Source organism: Protobothrops mucrosquamatus, unplaced genomic scaffold (assembly GCF_001527695.2).
Source record: "Protobothrops mucrosquamatus isolate PMUCROS unplaced genomic scaffold, P.Mucros_1.0 scaffold2557, whole genome shotgun sequence".
NCBI lineage: Eukaryota > Metazoa > Chordata > Lepidosauria > Squamata > Viperidae > Protobothrops > Protobothrops mucrosquamatus.
Window position 1 is genome coordinate 1 of NW_015388617.1, and position 14,068 is coordinate 14,068.

Genomic DNA, 14,068 nt, shown 5'->3' on the forward strand with positions numbered 1-14,068 from the left:
GTGACCGCCGACCACTCTCACGTCTTCAGCTTTGGAGGCTACACCCTCCGGGGAACCTCCATTTTTGGTATAGCAAATACCGTGGTGTGAGCTGGGTAGCTTTTGGAGAGAAGGATCTGAAGAGGTTGTTTGGCCCTCAGGGAGGTCATGAAACCTACAGTGGAGACCCTTACGAGGAACCTATGGGTCAGGAAAGATCAAGATGGGAGGGGGGAAACCATGAAAGATCTTGTAAAACAGAACTGGGTAAGACCTCTAATAATCTGAGGTGATATTTCTCCATTAAGACGTGTGGACTTCAACTCCCAGAATTCCACAGTCAGCCATGTTGGCTGGGGAATTCTGGGAGTTGAAGTCCACATATCTTAAGGTTGCTAACACTGGTCTTTGGAGTGTGCTGTGGGTTGATCTAAGACAGGTGTCTTCATCAAACCTGGCCCTTTGATGACTTGTGGACTTCAACGCCCAGAATTCCTCAGCCAGGCACGCGTGTCTGGCTGAGGAATTCTGGGCGTTGAAGTCCACAAGTCATCAAAGGGCCAAGTTTGAAGACCCCTGATCTAAGACATCTGGAAGGAGAAGACATCACCAGACACCCCAGCTTCTTCCCAGCGTTGGGTTTCTGTAGCCACCTTCTCCTAGGTCCCCCTTGGAGATAACGTGGAGCTTGAGGAATTTAAAGCGTGGTTCAAGAAGAGACAATACACACATTTTTGAGTGATCTTCCCCAAGATGGAAGTTAGCGGGCCCCTACTGTATCCAAAGTAGCCAGCAGGCTAATTCTCCTTGATGGGCGTTGTAGTCCTAGAGGCTGACCAGTTGGAAGAGATGGCTCAGAAGGTCTAATAATTCTTCCTTCCAGGTTTGGCACCCGGAAAGGGGCTAGATGGCAAGGCGTACACCTCCATCGTTTACGGCAACGGGCCAGGCTACCAGATCACCGACAAAGGCCGGCCGGATGTGACCTTGGAAGACAGTGGTAAGGCAGATACAGCTAATTTCGACTTACGGCCACAATACAGCTTCGGGTTTCTGTTGCTAAGTGAGACATTTGTCAAGTGAATTCCCCCCCATTTTACGACCGTTCTGGCCACCGTTGTTAAGTGAATCACTGCAGTTGTTAAGTGAATCTGGCTTCCCCATGGACTTTGCTTGTCTGAAGGTCGCAAAAGGGATCACGTGAGCCCGGGACGCTGCCACCGTCGTAAATATGAGTCAGTTGCCAAGGGATTGAATTTTAATCAGGTGACCATGAGGTGTAAGTGTGAAAGAAACGGTCGTAAGTCATTTTTTTCGGGGCCGTTGTAACTTTGAATTGGGTGTGGGGGTTAAAAGCTGCGATAGCTGGAAGCAGAGAGACCCCCACACCCAGAATGCCCGGCTGGTGTAAGTGTAATTCTGAACTGGCTCAAACTGCGTGCCTCATCACTCTTCAAGCCAGCTGGCTCTCATGGCTGGGAGCAATGGGTGTTGTAGTTCAGTTTGCCCAGAAGGCACTCTGTTGGGGAAGGCAGCTTTTGAGTAAGAACAATATAAGGAAGAAGCAGCTGTAGACAATATTAAAAACTCTCTGGCCACCAGTGTCTCTTAACCTTAGCAACTTTAAAATGTCTGGACTTCAACTCCCATATTTCCCCAGCTGGCACGGAATTCTGGGAGTTGAAGTCCAAGCATGTTGAAGTTGCCAAGGCTGAGAAATATTGGACTATGCAGCTGACAACATAACAACAATGCAGGTTCTGCTGCTTTTTCCTAAGATTTCCCCCCCCCCCCTAGATTTTCTAATTTAGTTTACACTCATGGGATCACCTTGTGGTCTTCCTTCCAGCATTAATCAGATCGGACCTTGCTTTGCTTCCAAAACAAGGATTGTCTAGATGCGGCCAGAGACGGAATTAAAACTGGAGGCGAAAAGCTCATCAGTCGTTGATTTAGCTAGGGGAGTTTGCAGGGTGAGGTCAAAAAAGTCAACATGGCAGCCATGATCAAAAGCTCTGCTTGCGGTTTACAGTTAGTCCTTGACTTACGACCACAGGCCCAAAATTTCTGCTGCTAAGCAAGAGAGTTGTTAAGTGAGTTTTGGTCCATTTAAGTGAATCACTGCAGCTATTCAGTTAGTAACACGGTCGTTAAGCAAATCCAGCTTCCCCATTGACTTTGCTTGTCAGAAGGTCGCAAAATGGGATCACGTGACTCTAGGACACTGCGACCGTCATAAATATGAATCAGTTGCCAAATGTCTGAATTTTGATCACGTGACCATGGGGATGCAGCAACAGTCGTTAAGTGTGAAAAACGGTCCCAAGTCACCTTTTTCAGTGCCGTTGTAATTTCGGTCACTAAATGAACTGTTATAAGTTGAGGACTATCTGTATATGTCTGGTGACAGCACGTCTGTGGTCACTAATCCTCTTTCGAGCTAAGTGACAAAGACGGCTTGTGCTTCATTTGCAGGGATTCAACTAAAGCACCCCGGAGAGGCAAGGGTGCCGAGTTCGTGTCATGCTCTTCATTAGTGTCTCAAAAAGTTCCCTTCTACCCATCTAATCACTGGTCTTCTCCCCTCCCCAGAGAATGACACCTACCACCAGCAGGCCACCGTACCCCTCGTCTCGGAGACCCACGGAGGGGAGGACGTGGCCATCATGGCCAAAGGACCAATGGCCCACCTCTTCCACGGAGTGCAGGAACAATCCTACATTGCTCACGTCATGGCCTACGCCAGCGGCCTGGAGCCCTACAACTTACGCAACTATTACAGTGAGACATCCGCAGCTGCACCCAAGGCCGGCCTGGCGGGTCTCCTCCTGGTTCCCCTGTTCCTCTGGATCTGCTAGGCCTCCCCTGGGGCATTCTGGGTACCTCCATCTGAATTTAGAGTGTGATTCAAGACGGGGCAGATGTCAACGCTGCTAACATCGAATGTTCTTGCTTTGACAACAGATGGAAATGTAGCCATCTTTTCTCTTTTGCTTTTAGAGTTAGTTGATGCTGGGAGGGGGGATATGGATGAGAGTCGGAGCTGTGCTACTGCAAAAGAACCAGAGTGGGACCCTACAGCCCTGCACCTACACCTTGAAAAAATTCACTGACTGCGAGAGGAGGTGGGCTGTGTGGGAAAAGGAAGCTTTTGCAATCCGCTGGGCTCTATTAAACTGGCGACACTATCTAGAAGACAGTAAGGTGCCTTTCGAAGTATGGATTGATCACAAAAAAACTAGAAGCACTAAAGACTCTTCGCAAATTGTCCCCAAAACAAGTACGGTAGGCATAGTACTTTAACCGTTTTAATTTCACCCTAAAGTACATAGCGGGAGGAAAAAACTTCTTAGCAGATGCTCTGTCCCAGGGGTTTGGCATTCTTGGCTCATTTATGACTCGTGGACTTCAACTCCCAGAATTCCTGAGCCAGCCATGCTGAGGGGAAAGGGAGAGGTTTCCAAGCTGAGCCATGCTGGCTCAGGAATTCTGGGGGTTTCCCGGAATTCTTTTCATGGTGGCACATACAGCACAACTCCAGACATAGTTTTCCACATCCCGTTTCAATTCCGGCCACCAGAATTGACGGTGGATGAGGTGTAGTGTTTTTTAATATCCAAAGTGCCCAGCCTGTTTTACGTCCTGGCCGTGTCGGAGCGTGTTAAGGCGAAGGGTCTCTGGCAAATATAGTTTTCCACCTTTGTAAGCCAAACCATCCCTGCATGTTAGGGAGGTTTGATTGTCCTTGAACCAATGGTCAGTGAGGAGCTCTTGTTTTATTTTCTTTGCCTCAGGGTCATCAGAGTTAGGGGCTCTTGAAGGTGGGACTTTGCACAGCATAAGTTGAGAAGCAGTTTGTGGATTGGAGATAATTGCTTCCTTAACCTCTTCACGCTAGCTTTTGTACTGGGGCAGTATGGATAGAGCAGGGATAGGCAACCTTGGCTCTTTTATGACTTGTGGACTTCAACTCCCAGAATTCCTGAGCCAGCATGGCTCAGCTTGGAAACCTCTCCCTTCCCCTCAGCATGGCTGGCTCAGGAATTCTGGGAGTTGAAGTCCACGAGTCATAAACGAGCCAAGTTTGAAGACCCCTGGCCTAGAGGCTGACTGATTGGAATACATTGAAAATTGAAAAACATTTGCGACAACCATGACGTGGGTGACGGAGAATCTCCACAGACGTCATGATGTTGTAATTCACCGTGTCGGAACCCTCTGCCATCCGCCTTTTGATACCTGCAAATACCTAGATGACCAATGAATGCCAGACGCTCTGTTGCCCATGCACAAAAAAAAACGGCTTTGGCCTTTTTTATTTTGATGTCATCCGCACCAGATAAAAATACAACGCGACATTTCTGTACAAAGGGGCTGCTGTGGCTGACTGGCCAGGCAGCTCCACTCACTGGCCGTGAGAGAGAGGGAGGGAGGGGGAGCGAGAGGGAGGGAGGGAGGGAGAGGGAGGCAAGGAGAGAAAGAGAGAGGGAGAGCGGGAGGGAGAGAAAGGGGGAAAGAGAAAGCAGGGAGGGAAAGAGGAAAAGAGGGAGGGAGGGAGAGGGAGGGAGAGAGAGAAAGGGGGGAAAGAGGAGGGAGGGGGGAAGAGAGAGGGAGGGAGAGGAAAAGAGAGAGGGAGGGAGAGAGAGGAGGGAGAGGGAGGGAGAGAGAGGAAAAGAGAGGGAGGGAGAGAAAGGGGGAGAGAGGAGGGAGGGAAAGAGGAAAAGAGGGAGAGGGAGGGAGGGAGAGAGAGAAAGGGGGAAAGAGAGGAGGGAGAGAGGGAGAGAGAGGGGGAAGAGAGAGAGGGAGGGAGGAAAAGAGAGGGAGGGAGAGGAAGAGAGGGAGGGAGAGAGGAAAAGAGGGAGGGAGGAAAAGAAGGAGGGAGGGAGGGAGAGAAAGAGGGAGAGAGAGAGAGAGAGAGAGAGAATGTGGATTATATGTGTGTGTGCACACAGGCATGCAGCTGCCTGGCTGAGCATGAATTTGGCCTACCTTCTCTAACGCCTGCACCTAAGGGATGGGTAGGACTACATTTCCCACAGTTCCCGAGCGGTTATGACTTCCAGGACTTCTGATCCCAACCGTGAGGCTGGGGAAAAAAACCCAACACGGATCTCCCATCAAACTACATCGGAGCCCACAGCGTAGATTCCCACTATTTCAGCTACAGTCTGGATCCATCTTAAGCTAAGCCCCCCCTTGTAAGCTTAAAAAAATAAGCTTAACAAAAACCCCTTAAGAGGGAATTTTGCGCCTGGTGTGGCCCCAATTCCAGTTCTCTATGCACTTTGGTCTTCAGGCAACTCTCACCTCCAGTATCTGAGGGGCTGCCCCAAAGAAGGGGGGGGGTGTCAGCCTATTCTCCAAAGCCCCCCGAAGGCAAAACAAGAAGCAGCGGATGGAAACTAATCAAGGAGAGAAGCAACCTGGAACTAAGGAGGAATTTCCTAGCCGTGAGGACAATTAACCAGTGGAACAACCTGCCTCCAGAAGTTGTGGGTGCTCCAACACTGGAAGTTTTAAAGAAAAGACTTGACAAACATTTGTCTGGGATGATCTAGGGCAGGGGTCTTCAAACTTGGCCCTTTTATGACTTGTGGACTTCAACGCCCAGAATTCCTCAGCCAGGCACGCTGTGCCTGGCTGAGGAATTCTGGGCGTTGAAGTCCACAAGTCATAAAAGGGCCAAGTTTGAAGACCCCTGATCTAGGGTCTCCTGCTTGAGCAGGGGGTTAGACTAGAAGACCTCCCAGGTCCCTTCCAACTCTGCTATTCTATTCTTCTGAATTGGGGGCCATGCCTTGGGACTCATCCCGGAGCCTCCTTTCAGAGTTAAGGGCCCCAAGCTGATCAGACAGGCTGGCATCAAGCCACAATTGTGATTAAGCAAACAAGTCACAGCATCCTCTAGAGAAAAGTGTGCTTGTGTGGTTAAACCAGACCTTGTTTGAGCGATAGGACAATTTGTGCTTCTCTGTTCAACACAATCCAAAAGTCTCGGACACAGAAGAAAGAAAGGGCCAGCTGGGGAGAAGCAGGGCAGGGGGCTTGGCTGAACCCCAATTCTAATCAGGGGTGCTGATTTGAGGGACACGGTGACCGTCGGCAGCTCATCGAAATTTTAGTTCTACAATCCACCTGAAGAAAAGTCCGGTCCATCATCCTGACCCTCCAGGGAAGTAATTCGAGAGCGTGCAAGGAGAAAAGCAAAAAAAAAAAATAATAGTATTTTTTTGTTAAAAAAAAAAAGGTTTACAGCAAATTATAATTAATTACAAAATGCCGTCGCGTTAGTCCGGCTGAATTTAAATCAAATCAAACCAAATCAAAACACCGAAAGGATAGTATTGAAACCAGCGAAAAGGTTAGACGAGGCATCACGTGTAGGTAGTCCTCAACTTACGACCACGGAAATTCTGTTGCTAAGCAAGGCAGTTGTTAAGTGAGTTAAGTTTACGGCCTTTCTTGCCATGGGTGTTCAGCGGATGGCTGCCGTCGTTCAGCGAATCGTCTCGTCGTTAAAGCGAATCCAGATTCTCCCCCCCCATTGACTTTGCATGTCGGAAGCTGGCTGGGAAGGTCGCAAATGGCGATCACGTGATCCCGGGACACTGCGACCGTCATAAATATGAGTCCGTTGCCGAGCCTCTGAATTTTGATCCCGTGACTACGGGGACGCCGTGTTCGGTTGTGAGTCCTGGTTGTAACTCACGTTTGTCGGTGCCTTGGCTAAATGAACGGTTGTATGTTGAGGACTACTCGTAGCTTTGGAACTTGAGCGGCGTTAGCACAATAGAATAGCAAAACACACACAGCCCCAAAATAATAATAATAATAATAATAATCTATATAAATAAAAATGTAAATGTTCGTTTGTTCAAAATCTTAAATCTCCAAAGGTTCTTCACCGATTGCTTTGAAATTTTGACACAACGTTGCATTCGAATACGCGCATGTTTTTGTATACCTATATTATATAGATGTCATACCTGTGACAGGTAAAAACATGCTTTTTTTGAAAAACAGCGCCATCTGTTGGATATAAAAGCAACACACGCTTTTACCAGACTGAGCCACAGCAACGCGTGGCTGGGTACAGCTAGTAATAATAATAATAATAATAATAATAATAATAATAATAATAATAATAATAATAATAATAATAAAAATAAAAATAAAAAAAAAAATAAAAAAATGGGTCTGGAGGCAGAGCAGAAAAGCTTTGGCAGGGTCCAAAACGAACAGCAGCAAAATGTCCCTTCGGAAGCGGTTCCTTTTGTGTCCTGAGCGATTGTACAGATGGAAGGAGATCACAGGAGGTGTGTTAGACTTGTGTTAGCTATTTTTTACTCTGGTGCCCCAAAGATTTTGGGGTGCAGAGGGGGGGCTGTTGGCAGGCGTGGGCCTATCCCCGGAGGCCAGACCGCTCTAGGAATTTTAGGAGGACTTCTCTCCTCTCCCACTGCCCGGCCAGTGGCATGGACCAGGACGATGCCGGCCGGTGTGTTGATAGAGGCTGGATGCAGGCAGGGACGGGGCAGGTGGGCGCTTCACCAGACGGAGCACTTGTGTGTGGGGTTCATGGGGGAGTCCTTGGGACAGTGGAAGACCCGTCCAAACTCCTCAAATTGGGAGACGCTGCCCAGCACCCTGCAAAGGGGAGAGAAGAGAGGAGGAAAAAGCGAGGATCGGGGAGATCAACCAGCATGGTGGGAAGAAAGAGGTAAAGGCATCAGGCTAGAAACCAGGAGACGGTGAGTTCTAGTCCTGCCTTAGGCATGAAAGCTGGCTGGGTGACTTTGGGCGAATCACCTGGCGATTGGGAGTTCTAGTCCTACCTTAGACATGAAAGCCAGCTGGGTGACTTTGGGCGAATCACCAGGAGACGGTGAGTTCTAGTCCCGCCTTAGGCATGAAAGCCGGCTGGGTGACTTTGGGCGAATCGCCAGGCGATTGGGAGTTCTAGTCCTACCTTAGGCATGAAAGCCAGTTGGGTGATTTTGGGCGAATCACCAGGCGATTGGGAGTTCTAGTCCTGCCTTAGACATGAAAGCCAGCTGGGTGACTTTGGGCGAATCGCCAGGCGATTGGGAGTTCTAGTCCTGCCTTAGGCATGAAAGCCAGCTGCGTGACTTTGGGCGAATCGCCAGGAGATTGGGAGTTCTAGTCCTGCCCTAGACATGAAAGCCACCAGGGTGACTTTGGGCGAATCACCAGGTGATTGGGAGTTCTAGTCCTACCTTAGGCATGAAAGCCAGATGGGTGACTTTGGGCGAATCACCAGGAGATTGGGAGTTCTAGTCCTGCCCTAGACATGAAAGCCAGCTGGGTGACTTTGGGCCAGTCACTGTCTCTCAACCCAACCCACCATACAGGGTTGTTGTTACAAGGAAAGTAGGAGGAGGAAGGACTATTAGGCACGTCCCCCAGCCTCAGTTACCGTATGTATAAAACTAGCATTCGGATAAAAAAAAACAAAATAAAACAATACCCTACCATAAAACAGAAGAACAAAATAATACAATACACACCTACAGCGACGTAAAACAAACACACAAAATATAAAATAATAAAATAAACAAAACAAAACAATAAAACTACTCATCAAAAACAACAACAATGTATTTTGGGCTTCCTCCCAAATGCTTAACCAGCGTTTCTCAGCAGCTTCCAACGATCTGGACTTCAACTCCCAGAATTCCGCAGCCAGAGGCTATTAGCCAGGAAAGCGGGTCCTCGGTGTATCCTGCCTCTCTCCCATCTCTGACCCCAATCGGGGTCCCCCCGGATGCCCCGGCTGGTACCTGTAATGCTCGGGCGCGTGTTTGTCGGTCAGCACCTGGAGATAGATGGACTGGGAGCGCCGTTTAATGCACCAGTTCTGCAGGGAAGAAGGGAGACAGCTTGACGTGACGCTCGGGTCCGTGGCTCGTGTCCCCGAGCATCTTACAAAGAGGCTATGAAAAGGCAGACACCCTCATCCCCGACCTTAAACCACAGGTAGTAATCGACTTACCCCCCCCCCCTACATTTAGCGACCGTTCGAAGTCGCGAGGGCAGTGACAAAAGCGACTTAGGCGTAAGCATTTTTCACACTGGCGCCCATCACAGCCTCCCCGTGGTCACGTGATCAAAATTGAGGCGCTTGACAACTGACTCGTATTTATGACGGTTGCAGTGTCCCTGTGTGTGTGTGTGTGTGTGTGTGTGTGTGTGTGTGTGTGTGTGACGTGATCCCCTTTTGCGACCTTCCGACAAGCCGTGGGGAAGCCGGATTCATTTAACAACCGCTTTACCGACTTAACTCCAGCAGCAATTCCCTTAACAACGGAGGCAAGGAAGGTTGTAAAATGGGGCTTAATAAAACTTACCTAGCAATGGGCTCAATTGTGGTTGTAAGTCAAGGACTACTATACGCCTAAACTTAAGATTAAACTTAAGCCTAAAGCCGAGCCAAGACTAACTTTAAACTTAATCCTGGTTTTATGCTGAAATGTAACCCTGGCCTAAACTAAGTTTAAACCTGAACTAAGCCTAGGTCTAAACCTCACCTCAAGTATTAAGGCTAATTAAGTATTTTACTTTGCATTGTTTGCCCACGTAATCCCTGTTTCTTAGGGGCAGACAAAGATTATCTAGGAGGTTTTTATCTGAATAAAATAGTATTTCAGAATCAGAATCAGAATAGAGTGGGAAGGGACCTTGGAGGTCATCTAGTCCAGCCCCCTGCTCAAGCAGGAAATCCTATACAATTTCAGACAAATGGCTGTCCAGTCTCTTCTTAAAAACCTCCAGTGATGGAACGCCCATGATTTCTGGTGGCCAGCTGTTCCACTGGTTAATTGTCCTCTCTGTTAGGAAGTTTCTCCTTAATTCCAGGTTGCTTCTCTCCTTGATTAATTTCCATCCATTTTTCTTGTCCTGCCCTCTGGTGCTTTGGAAAATAAATGGACTCCCTCCTGGAAGTGGAAATTTCCTATTTCCAGTCTATTAATCCTCAGTGCTTTACATGTCCTAGTAGTGGATGCAGAAGTTTTGGAAAACCAGTTAGGAACACAAAAGACCTCAATGCCAATTTCTCTATTCCAATGTTGATACCTTTAAGACTTCAACTCCCAGAATTCCAGAGCCAGCACCTTAAACTCTGAGGTAATCTGGGCTAAAACGAAAGGTAATCCTTGATTTACAACTGGGGTCTTCAAACTTGACCTTTTTACGACTCGTGGATTTCAACTCCCAGAATTCCTCAGCCAGGCATGCTGGCTGAGGAATTCTGGGAGCTGAAGTCCACGAGTCGTAAAAGGGCCAAGTTTGAAGACCCCTTGCTTGTGGACTTCAACTCCCAGAATTCCTCAGCCAGGCACACTGGCTGAGGAATTCTGGGAGTTGAAGTCCACGAATCGTAAAAGTTCCAAGTTTGAAGACCCCTCATTTACAACCATATCCGTGACACAATCTGTTGCTAAGCAAGGGCGTTGTTAAGAAAGCCACACCCTTTTTTGCCACATTTGTTAAGCGAATCACCTGGTCGTTAAGCGAATTGGGCTTCTCCAGGGAATTTTGCTAGTCTGAAAACGGGCCTCACCTGACTCTGGGACGCTGCGGCCGTCATAAATACAGGCCGGCTGAGGGGAGGAATGCTTCAACCGTTGTGTGAGGACTGATCATAACTCCCTTTTCTGCAGGGCCGTCCTAACTATGAACAGTCACTAAAGGAATGGTCGTAGGCTGAGGACTACCCATAACCACCCCACCCCATCCACCCGGGTCCTGTTCTGCTCACCAAGGCCAGCTCCTTGTTGAGGGACCGTACCTGAGCGAAGGCGATGAAGAACAGCTGCTCGTGCGTGTATTTCAGCCACAGGAGTGGGTTTTCCGGCCCGTGTTCACGCACCCATTTCTGATATGCCTGCGAGAGAAAATTGCACCTAGCAAGTTGGACACGGTCCGTTTCAGGGAGGGAGGAAAGCCGCGGCACCTGTGGGCTGGGCTGGGGTGCGCGTTTACGATCTTGGTGCGTGGCAGGACTTTGATTGCGATGCCGTGCCCGCCACTTTGTGCCTTTTGGCCCTCGCCCTCTGCAAACACCCCTAGAAGACCTGCTAGAGCGCAGCTGAAGGCAGATTTAGAAGACAGAATGATAGGGCGGGAAGGGATCTTTGAGGTCTTCTAGTCTAACCCCCAATATATCTTGATTGCATATTGCTTGGAACAGGGCTTGTGTAAGAGGATGATCAGGGCGTTTAAAAAGCTTTAAAAGTTGATCCACTGGATAAGTTGAAAGTTGATCCACTGGATAAGTTGAGATAGGAAGCACACACATCAGATGATAGATAGATAGATAGATAGATAGATAGATAGATAGATAGATAGATAGATAGATAGATAGATAGATAGATAGATAGATAGATAGATAGATAGATGGATGGATGGATGGATGGATGGATGGATGGATGGATGGATGGATGGATGGATGGATGGATGGATGGATGGATGGATGGATGGATAGCTAGAATGGTTAGATAGATAGATAGATAGATAGATAGATAGATAGATAGATAGATAGATAGATAGATAGATAGATAGATAGATGGATGGATGGATGGATGGATGGATGGATGGATAGAATGTTTAGATAGATAGATAGATAGATAGATAGATAGATAGATAGATGATAGATAGATAGATAGATAGATAGATAGATAGATAGATAGATAGATAGATAGATAGATAGATAGATAGATAGATTACGCTTTTCATTATCGGTTGTGTGTTTTCCTTTAAATTCTGTTTTTATTTTAATTGTTAGCCGCCCAGTCCTATATATGAGATGGGCGGACATATCAAGGTATTAAATAAACAAACAAACTCACGTAATAAGCAAGTTTAAGTCCCCCCATGTCTGCAATGTTTTCTCCCAGTGTGTGTTTCCCGTTCACCTGCAGAAAAAAGAGAAGAGAAATTTTAAAAAAGTCCCATGTTTACATCCTTGGAAACGCTTAAGTCGGTTAGTTTCTCGATTCCCCCTAATACGCCATACTAATACAGCTAATCCTTGACCGTTTGTGACCGTTCAAAGTCAAATCTAGGTGGGTTTTTCCCTCCCCAAGATTTAAGGCAAACTTCCAAGGCAAAACATCCGAAGCTTCGAACGTTAAATAAATGATCAAAGTACAAAGTCGGCTTGCCACAGTTTGTTTAGTGGCCATTCTCAGTTACAAGTTACACTGAAAAAAGTGACTTATGACCGTTTTTCACATATTTAAACTAATAATAATAATAATAATGAAGTTGGAAGGGACCTTGGAGGTCATCTAGTCCAACCCCCTGCTCAGGCAGGAAACCCTATACCGTTTCGGACATGGCGGTTGCAGCCTCCCCAGAGTCACGCGATCAAAATTTGGATGCTTAGCGAGTCATTTTTACGACGGTTGCAATGTTCCCGGGGGGACGGTGTCACGTGATTCCTGCCTGAGCAGGGGGTTGGACTAGATGACCTCCAAGGTCCCTCCCAACTTTTATTATTATTATTATTATTATTATTATTATTATTATTATTATTATTATTATTATTATTATTATTATTATTATTATTTATTATTATTATTATTATTATTATTATTATTATTATTATTATTATTATTATTATTATTATTATTATTATTATTATTATTATTATTATTACTATCTTCCAGCAAGCGAAGTCAGTTTGGGGAAGCCAGGATCACTTCACAACCGTGTTGCTCCCTTCACAACTACAGCGATTGGCTTAGCGGCTACGGCGAGAAAGGTCGTAAAACGGGGCAAAATTCACTTAAGAGCTTCTCTCTCTCAGTCGTGGAAATTTTGAGCTTCGTTGTGACCGTAAGCTGAGGACTGCCTGTATTTTGAGACTGCCGATTCAGGGGGGGAGACCCCCTTTCCCGGGGGGTGAAACAGGCCCTCGTGCCTCCCGGCTCACCCTCTGGTTGTAGACGGTGAAATTGTCGTAGAGGTTCACAATGCACTCGGCCTTCTTGCGGAACTTGCTGTAGGAGGCGTCTGTCCACCAGTGCACCAGGTTGCCGTACCGGTCGTACTGCCCACCTGCAAAGCAAAGGCTGGGGGTGAAATGAGGGGGCTTTCGTCCCCCCAAAACAGCCTCTGCCTTTGAATAAACTCTGGGTTTTGGCAAAAGGGGCTACCAGATTTCGGGTTATTGTAGAATATGGTTTTCCTCCTATATCTTTCTTTCTTTCTTTCTTTCTTTCTTTCTTTCTTTCTTTCTTCCTTCCTTCCTTCCTTCCTTCCTTCCTTCCTTCCTTTCTTTCTTTCTTTCCTTTTTTCTTCCTCCTTCCTTCTTTCCTTCCTTTTCCTTCCTCCCTCCCTTCCATTATCTTCCTTCCTTCCTTCCTTCCTTCCTTCCTTCCTTCCTTCCTTCCTTCCTTCCTTTCCTTTCCCTCCCTCCCTCCCTTCCTTCCATTATCTTTCTTTCTTCCTTCCTTCCTTTCGTTCCTTTCCCTCCCTCCCTTCCATTATCTATCTATCTTCCTCCCTTCCTTCCTTTCCCTCCCTCCCTTCCTTCTTTCTTTCCTTCTCTTTACTTTCCTTCCTTTCTTGCTCTTTCCTTCCCTCCCTCCCTCCCTCCCTTCTTTCTCTTTACCTTCCTTCCTTCCTTCTTTCCTTCTCTTTACCTTCCTTCCTTTTTTGCTCCTTCCTTCCTTCCCTCCCTCCCTTCTCTTTACCTTCCTTCCTTCCTTCTTTCCTTCCTTCCTTCTCTCCCTCCCTCCCTTCCTTTCTTCATTTCTTCCTTCCCTCGTTGCTTCCTTCCTTCCTTTCCTCCCTCCCTTCCTCCCTCCCTCTCCTCCCTCTCTCCCTCCCTTCCTCCCTTCCTTCCCTCCCTCCCTCCCTCGCTCCCTTTCTTTCTTTCTCTTTCTTTCCTTTTTTCTTTCTTTCTTTTTCTTCCTCCTTCCTTCTTTCCTTCCTTTTCCTTCCTCCCTCCCTTCCATTATCTTCCTTCCTTCCTTCCTTTCGTTCCTTTCCCTCCCTCCCTTCCTTCCATTATCTTCCTTCCTTCCTTCCTTCCTTCCTTCCTTCCTTCCTTCCTTCCTTC

The 14,068-nt window shown here is 47.3% G+C and overlaps 2 protein-coding genes across 3 annotated transcripts in view; one reads left to right on the plus strand and one right to left on the minus strand.

The window, feature by feature from the left end:
• Nucleotides 1-862: 862 nt before the first annotated feature.
• LOC107295904 (alkaline phosphatase, germ cell type-like) lies at nucleotides 863-2,837 on the plus strand (the record flags this gene model as incomplete). The annotated part of the gene is made up of 2 exons (XM_015825240.1): nucleotides 863-979; nucleotides 2,572-2,837. Coding segments are annotated over 2 exons (383 nt in total), but the record flags the coding sequence as incomplete, so codon positions are not given.
• Nucleotides 2,838-7,526: 4,689 nt separating this feature from the next.
• The window catches only part of ECEL1 (endothelin converting enzyme like 1), a 61,397-nt gene continuing 54,855 nt past the window's right edge, over nucleotides 7,527-14,068 (minus strand). For both annotated transcript variants that reach the window (XM_015825242.1, XM_015825241.1), the window contains exons 13-17: nucleotides 12,938-13,062; nucleotides 11,850-11,915; nucleotides 10,790-10,885; nucleotides 8,781-8,857; nucleotides 7,527-7,626 (exon numbers count right to left, since the gene is read on the minus strand). In XM_015825242.1, the coding sequence (XP_015680728.1) occupies nucleotides 7,527-7,626; nucleotides 8,781-8,857; nucleotides 10,790-10,885; nucleotides 11,850-11,915; nucleotides 12,938-13,062 (464 nt within the window). The remainder of the gene's footprint in view (nucleotides 7,627-8,780; nucleotides 8,858-10,789; nucleotides 10,886-11,849; nucleotides 11,916-12,937; nucleotides 13,063-14,068) is intronic.